This window comes from Pezoporus flaviventris, unplaced genomic scaffold (assembly GCF_033815535.1).
Source record: "Pezoporus flaviventris isolate CSIRO_AGI_PZ_B2104156 unplaced genomic scaffold, CSIRO_AGI_Pfla_v1 ptg000657l, whole genome shotgun sequence".
NCBI lineage: Eukaryota > Metazoa > Chordata > Aves > Psittaciformes > Psittacidae > Pezoporus > Pezoporus flaviventris.
The window spans coordinates 448-8,934 of NW_026893203.1; the positions used below are offsets into that span (position 1 = coordinate 448).

The 8,487-nt window shown below is 55.8% G+C and overlaps 1 protein-coding gene across 1 annotated transcript; it reads left to right on the top strand.

Moving 5' to 3' along the window:
- Positions 1–695: 695 nt before the first annotated feature.
- Positions 696–5,958, top strand: LOC133264139 (NTPase KAP family P-loop domain-containing protein 1-like; the record flags this gene model as incomplete). The annotated part of the gene is given in 6 exon segments (XM_061444065.1): positions 696–795; positions 1,785–1,916; positions 4,151–4,237; positions 4,240–4,518; positions 4,521–5,057; positions 5,060–5,958. Coding segments are annotated over 6 exon segments (2,034 nt in total), but the record flags the coding sequence as incomplete, so codon positions are not given.
- Positions 5,959–8,487: the final 2,529 nt, after the last annotated feature.

The following is an 8,487-nucleotide window of genomic DNA, read 5'->3' on the forward strand; positions in this document are numbered from 1 at the left end:
ATGGGGTGTGGGGTGTATGTGGTATAGGATATGGAGTGTATGGGGTATAGGGTATGGGGTGTATGGGGTGTGGGGTGTGTAGGGTATGGGGTGTGTGGGGTATGGGGTGTATGGGGTAGGGGGGATATGGGGTGTGGGGTGTATGGGGTATAGGATATGGGGTGTATGGGGTGTGGGGTGTATGGGGTGTGGGGTGTATGGGGTATGGGGTGTATAGAGTGTAGGATATGGGATATGGGGTCTATGGGTTGTGGGGTGTATGGGGTGTGTGGGGAATAGGGTATGGGATATGGGGTATGGGGTATAGGATACGGCATATCGGGTATGGGGAATGGGGTATGGGATATGGCATATGGGGTATAGGGTATGGGGAATGGGGTATGGGATATGGGGTGTGGGGTATGGGATATGGCATATGGGGTATAGGGTATGGGAATGGGGTATGGGATATGGCATATGGGGTATAGGGTATGGGGAATGGGGTATGGGATATGGGGTGTGGGATGGGGCAGGTCCTGGAGATGGCTTGTGCAGGAGTGATGGGTTGGGGGGCCCCCCACACCAGTGTCCCCAGGATGGGCTGTCCCAGTGTCCACACATCCCCATGTTCCCTATCCCAGTGTTCCATATGCCCACATCCCCCTATCTCCATGTCCCCTTGGTGTGCCCCTGTTCCCCCCATGGTGTCCCCACAGGGTCCCTGCTCGCCGTGGGGCGGGTGCTGTGAGAACCTGCCCTGCCTGACCGCGGCGGGGGGCAGCCCCCACGCTGAGCTGGAGCCCCAGGAGCACAAAGGTACCGGGGATGGGAAGAGGGAATGGGATCTCCTGGCCTGTCTGGTCACCACATCCATCCCATCCATCCCATCCATCCCATCCCATCCCATCCCATCCCATCCCCATCCCATCCATCCCATCCCATCCCATCCATCCATCCATCCATCCCATCCATCCCATCCCATCCCATCCATCCCATCCCATCCCATCCATCCATCCCATCCACCATCCCATCCCATCCCATCCCATCCATCCCATCCCATCCATCCCATCCATCCACCCCATCCCATCCATCCCATCCATCCCATCCCATCCCATCCCATCCCATCCCATCCATCCCATCCATCCCATCCCATCCCATCCATCCCATCCCATCCATCCCATCCATCCCATCCATCCCATCCATCCCATCCCATCCCATCCCATCCATCCCATCCATCCCATCCCATCCCATCCATCCCATCCCATCCATCCCATCCATCCATCCCATCCCATCCATCCCATCCATCCATCCCATCCCATCCATCCCATCCATCCCATCCCATCCATCCCATCCCATCCATCCCATCCCATCCATCCCATCCCATCCATCCCATCCCATCCCATCCCATCCCATCCCATCCCATCCCATCCATCCCATCCATCCATCCCATCCATCCATCCCATCCCATCCCATCCATCCCATCCCATCCCATCCATCCCATCCATCCCATCCATCCCATCCATCCATCCATCCCATCCCATCCCATCCATCCCATCCATCCCATCCCATCCATCCCATCCCATCCATCCCATCCCATCCCATCCCATCCCATCCCATCCCATCCATCCATCCCATCCATCCATCCCATCCCATCCATCCCATCCATCCCATCCATCCCATCCCATCCATCCCATCCCATCCCATCCCATCCCATCCCATCCCATCCCATCCATCCCATCCCATCCCATCCCATCCATCCATCCCATCCCATCCATCCCATCCCATCCATCCCATTCCCCCTGCAGAGCCGCTCTCGGAGGATGACCTCTATTGCCGCTGCCTCTCCCGCACCCTTTGCCACACGGGCACCCCGGTCACCGTCGGGGTCTTCGCCCCCTGCACCCATCGCCTCTTCTCGCTGCTCGACAAGGTCACCGGTGGGTGCGGGACCAGCGTCCCCCTGATCCCCCCCATCCCATCCCCATCCCATCGGCTCCTGCGTCCCGGTCCTGTTCTATCCCATCTGAACCCATCTGACCCCATCCCATCCCACCCCATCCATCATCATCTCACCTACTGCAATCCCCCATCCCACACCCATTCCATCATCATCTCACCTATTCCAATCCCACCCCATCCCATCATCATCTCACCTATTCCAATCCCAACCCATCCCATCATCATCTCACCGATTCCAATCCCACCCCATCCCATCATCATCTCACCTATTCCAATCCCACCCCATCCCATCATCATCTCACCTATTCCAATCCCAACCCCATCTCATCATCATCTCACCTATTCCAATCCCCATCCCATCCTATCCCGTCATCCTCTCACCTATTCCAATCCCCATCCCACCCCATCTCACCTATTCCAATCCCCCATCCCATCATCCTCTCCCTATTCCAATCCCCATCCCATCATCCTCTCACCTATTCCAATCCCCATCCCATCATCCTCTCACCTATTCCAATCCCCATCCCACCCCATCTCACCTATTCCAATCCCCATCCCACCCCATCTCACCTATTCCAATCCCCATCCCATCATCCTCTCACCTATTCCAATCCCCATCCCATCATCCTCTCACCTATTCCAATCCCCATCCCACCCCATCTCACCTATTCCAATCCCCATCCCACCCCATCTCACCTATTCCAATCCCCATCCCATCATCCTCTCACCTATTCCAATCCCCATCCCATCATCCTCTCACCTATTCCAATCCCCATCCCACCCCATCTCACCTATTCCAATCCCCATCCCACCCCATCTCACCTATTCCAATCCCCATCCCATCATCCTCTCACCTATTCCAATCCCCATCTCATCATCATCTCGCCTATTCCAATCTCTCCCATCCCATCCCACTCCATCCCTTCTTGTCTCATCCCATCCATCAAATCCTACCCCATCTTGATCCTGTCCCATGCCATCCCCATCACATTCAATCCCATCCCATCCTTATTCCATCCGGTCCCATCCCACCGTCTCATCCATCCTGACCTTATCCCACCCCATTCCATTCAATGGCATCCTGGCTCAACCCATCCTACCCCATTCCATCCAATGGCATCCTGGCTCAACCCATCCTACCTTATTCCATCCCTCCCCATGTCATCTCATCCCATCTCACCTATCTTGATCTTATCCAACCACTTAATGCCATCCCATCCTGTCCTGTCCCGTCTCATCTCATCCCATCCCATCCCATATATATCTCATCTCATCTCATCTCATCTCATCTCATCTCATCTCATCTCATCTCATCTCATCTCATCTCATCCCATCCCATCTCATCCCATCCCATATCATTTCATCTCATCTCATCCCATATCATTTCATCTCATTTCATCTCATTCCATCCATCCCATCATCTCACGTGTTCTGATCTCATCCAACCCTATCCAATGCCATCCCATCTCACCCCATCCCTTCCTTTCTCTTCTCTCTTCTCTTCTCTTCTCTTCTCTTCTCTTCTCTTCTCTCTTCTCTTCTCTTCTCTTCTCTTCTCTTCTCTTCTCTTTCTCTCTTCTCTTCTCTTCTCTTTTCTCTTCTCTTCTCTTCTCTTCTCTTCTCTTCTCTTCTCTTCTCTTCTCTTTTCTCTCTTCTCTTCTCTTCTCTCTTCTCTTCTCTTCTCTTCTCTTCTCTTCTCTTCTCTTCTCTTCTCTTCTCTTCTCTTCTCTTCTCTTCTCTTCTCTCCTCTCCTCTCTTTTCTCTTTTCTCTTTTCCTCTTCTCTCTTTTCTTCCCTCTTCTTTTCTCTTCTCTTCTCTTCTCTTCTCTTCTCTTCTCTTCTCTTCTTTTCTCTTCTCTTCTCTCCTCTCCTCTTCTCTTTTCTCCTCTTTTCTCCTCTTCCTCTTCTCTCTTTTCTTCCCTCTTCTTCTCTTCTCTTCTCTCTTCTCTTCTCTTCTCTTCTCTTCTCTTCTCTTCTCTTCTCTTCTCTTCTCTTCTCTTCTTTCTCTTCTCTTCCCTCTTCTCTCTTCTCTCTTCTCTTCTCTTCTCTTCTCTTCTCTTCTCTTCTCTTCTCTTCTCTTCTCTTCCCTTCTCTTCCCTTCTCTTTTCTCTCTCCTCTCCTCTCCTCTCCTCTCCTCTCCTCTCCTCTCCTCTCCTCTCCCCTCTCCCCTTCCATCCCCTTCCATCCCATCCCATCCCTCCCCGTCCCCGCAGGTTTCATGCGCCAGGAGATGGCCGAGCTGGAAGCCTCCGAGGAGCTCCGGGGCCGGCAGCGCCCTCGCAGCCCCAAGGGCTGGGGCTTCTCCAGGCCCTTTGGTACCTGAGCTTCTACCGCGCCGTCATCACCGAGGGCCACCTGCGGCGCCGCGCCCTCGCCTTCATCTTCATCCGCTTCAGCGCCTGGCAATTCGCCGGCTGCGACCGCCTCTGGGCCGGGCTGGTGACCGCGCTGTGCCACAGCATCCGCAGCCACTTCGGGGCCCTGCCCCTCAGCGTCTTCCACGTGCTGGGCTCGCGGCCCCGCTTCGCCTCGGGCTTCAGCCAGCGGGAATGGGTGCTCAAGCGGGGCACGTGCCTCAAGCTGTGGGCATGCTGGCGGCGCTGGGCGCCGGCGTGGCCGTGCTGCTGGTGGCGCTGCTGGTGCCGGGCGTCAAGGAGAGCCCGGTGCTGAAGGTGCTGGGCAGCGGCATCGCGTCGCTGTCGGGCTCCGGGTTGGTGCTGGGCGCCGTCTCCATCGTCAAGAACCTGCTGGTGAGCGAGAAGCAGAAGATCGAGCGCTTGACCAACAGCGAGCGCTTCTCCTCGCAGCTGGGCTTCATGAGCAAGGTGCGCGCCGAGGTGCAGGCGCTCGTCGACTTCTTGGCCTTCATGGAGGTCTTCGAGCGGCGCCGGCTCCGCGTGGTGCTGGAGATCACCAGCCTGGAGCTCTGCTACCCGGAGAAGGTGGCCGGCGTGCTCAACGCCGTCAACACGCTGCTGTCGGACGCCAACGCGCCCTTCATCTTCATCCTGGCCGTGGACCCCAGCGTCATCGTGCCCTGCCTGGAGCAGACGGGCTGCATGAAGGGGCTGGCCGACAACGGGTACCTCTACCTCAACCGCACCGTCTCGTTGCCCTTCTCCATCCGGAGATGGGCGCCCGCTCCCGCCTCCACTTCCTGGACGCCGCCATCCAGACGCGGGAGGACCTCTTGTACCGCATCATCACCCGCAACGTGGAGCGGCGCCGCGCCAAGGGCCACGGCACGGCCGCGGACCGCGGCGACGCCACCGCCGACGCCGACGCCGTGCGCTGCATCCACGAAGCGTTCCACTGCCTCCGCGACGGCGCCGACCCCTTGGCTCGCTACCTCCCCAGCTGCGGCACCCACGTGCGCCGCGTCGTCAACACCATCCCCATCACCCTGCGCCTGCTCCTGCACCGCGGCGCCGGCGCCGTGGCCCCGCGAGCGGCGGCCGCCTGGGTGGTGTTGGCCGACGGGTGGCCGTGCCGGTTGAGTTGGGCGCTGCAGTGCGCCGAGGACGCCTGGCAAGGCCCCGCGGAGCCGGGGCTCGGCGCCCGCTCCCTCTGGAGCATCTTCGAGGAGCACGCGGGCGAGTTGGGAGCGCTGCGGCAGGCGCTGCACAACGCGCTCAGCCTGGACGGGGACCCCGAGCTCTTCCAGAGCTTCCTGCAGCGCGATTTCCCCTTCACGGCCCGCGAGGCGCGCGTCCTGCTCGCCGTCACCGTCAACCTGGACCACTCCATCCGGCACAAGATGGGGCTCCTGCGGGGGCTCGACCGGCTCCAGGCGGCGCCGCGGGAGAGCCACGGCGTCCAGTGCCCGCATCCCGAGGGATGCCGGGATCCAAGGACCCCATCGGTACCCACGGAGGATGCTCTGGGGGCAGGGAGGGGGACGGCTCCTGTCCCAACCCTACGAGGAGGCCACCATGGGGTGGAACTGGGGGAGACACAAGGGAACCCCGCCATGGGGAGAGGGTCCCTTAAGGGGAGGGATATGGGGGGGGTGACAATGTAAGGGGGGGGTCAGCCCATAATAAACCAGCTCAACCTCCTGCTCTGTGCTTTGGATGATGCCTGGTTCGGGGGGGGGGTATCAATAATAGGGGTACCAATAATGGGGGGTATCAATAATGGGGGTACCAATAATGGGGGGGTACCAATAATGGGGAGGTATCAATAATGGGGGTACCAATAATGAGGGGGGTACCGATAATGGGGGGTTATCAATAATGGGGGTACCAATAATGGGGCGGTATCAATAATGGGGGTACCAATAATGCAGGTACCAATAATGGGGGGTATCAATAATGGGGGTACCAATAATGGGGGGGTACCAATAATGGGGGGGTATCAATAATGGGGGTACCAATAATGGGGGGGTATCAATAATGGGGGTACCAATAATGGGGGGGTATCAATAATGCGGGTACCAATAATGGGGGGGTATCAATAATGGGGGTACCAATAATGGGGGGTGGTACCAACAATGGGAGTGCCAGTAATAGGGTGCACACCAATAATGCAGGTACCAATAATGGGGGGGTACCAATAATGGGGGTACCAATAATGGGGGGGTATCAATAATGGGGGTACCAATAATGGGGTGGGTATCAATAATGGGGGGATATCAATAATGGGGGTACCAATAATGGGGGTACCAATAATGACGGGGGTACCGATAATGGGGGGGTATCAATAATTGGGGGGGTATCAACAATGGGGGTACCAATAATGGGGGGGTATCAATAATAGGGGTACCAATAATGGGGGGGTACCAATAATGGGGGGGTATCAATAATGGGGGTACCAATAATGGGGGTATCAATAATGGGGGGTGTGTACCAACAATGGGAGTGCCAGTAATAGGGTGCACACCAATAATGCAGGTACCAATAATGGGGGGGTACCAATAATGGGGGTATCAATAATGGGGGTACCAATAATGGGGGTACCAATAATGGGGGGTGTGTACCAACAATGGGAGTGCCAGTAATAGGGTGCACACCAATAATGCAGGTACCAATAATGGGGGGTACCAATAATGGGGGGTTATCAATAATGGGGGTACCAATAATGGGGGGGTATCAATAATGGGGGTACCAATAATGGGGTGGGTATCAATAATGGGGGGATATCAATAATGGGGGTACCAATAATGACAGGGTACCGATAATGGGGGGGTATCAATAATTGGGGGGGTATCAACAATGGGGGTACCAATAATGGGGGGGGTATCAATAATAGGGGTACCAATAATGGGGGGGTACCAATAATGGGGGGGTATCAATAATGGGGGTACCAATAATGGGGGTATCAATAATGGGGGGTGTGTACCAACAATGGGAGTGCCAGTAATAGGGTGCACACCAATAATGCAGGTACCAATAATGGGGGGGTACCAATAATGGGGGGTTATCAATAATGGGGGTACCAATAATGGGGGGGTATCAATAATGGGGGTACCAATAATGGGGTGGGTATCAATAATGGGGGGATATCAATAATGGGGGTACCAATAATGACAGGGGTACCGATAATGGGGGGGGTATCAATAATTGGGGGGGTATCAACAATGGGGGTACCAATAATGGGGGGGTATCAATAATAGGGGTACCAATAATGGGGGGGTACCAATAATGGGGGGGTATCAATAATGGGGGTACCAATAATGGGGGTATCAATAATGGGGGGTGTGTACCAACAATGGGAGTGCCAGTAATAGGGTGCACACCAATAATGCAGGTACCAATAATGGGGGGGTACCAATAATGGGGGTATCAATAATGGGGGTACCAATAATGGGGGTACCAATAATGGGGGGTGTGTGCAACAATGGGAGTGCCAGTAATAGGGTGCACACCAATAATGCAGGTACCAATAAGGGGGGGGGGGGGCAATAACAGGGGTACCCATAACAAGCTGCAGGGGGGCCACTAATGAGGGGGGGTCAATAATGGGTGCCAATAATGGGGTGCAGGGGAGGGTATCAATAATGGGTGCAGGGGGGTGCCAATAATGGGGTGCAGGGGAGGGTATCAATAATGGGGTGCAGAGGGGCAATAATGGGGGTACCAATAATGAGGGCGGCCAATAATGGGGGCCACCAAGAATGGGTGCAGAGGTGGGTAGCAATAATGGGGGTACCAATACCGGGGTTTGGGGGGGGCAATAACTGAGTGGGCAATATGGGGGTACAAATAATGGGGGTACCAATAATGAGGGGTGGGGAGGGGTATCAATAATGGGGTGCGGGGGGCATACCAATAATGGGGGTACCATAATGGGTGCAGGGGGGGGTACCAATAATGGGGGGGACCAATAATGGGGGCTGCCAATAATGGAGAGGGGATAATGGGGGCCAATAATGACTGCAGTGGGGGTACCAATAATGGGGGTACCAATACTGGGGTGCAGGGGGGCAATAACTGAGTGGGCAATAATGGGGGGTACCAATAATGGGGTGCAGGGGGGGGACCAATAATGGGGGGTACCAATAATGGGGTGCAGGGGGACACCAATAATGGGGGGTACCAATAATGGGGTG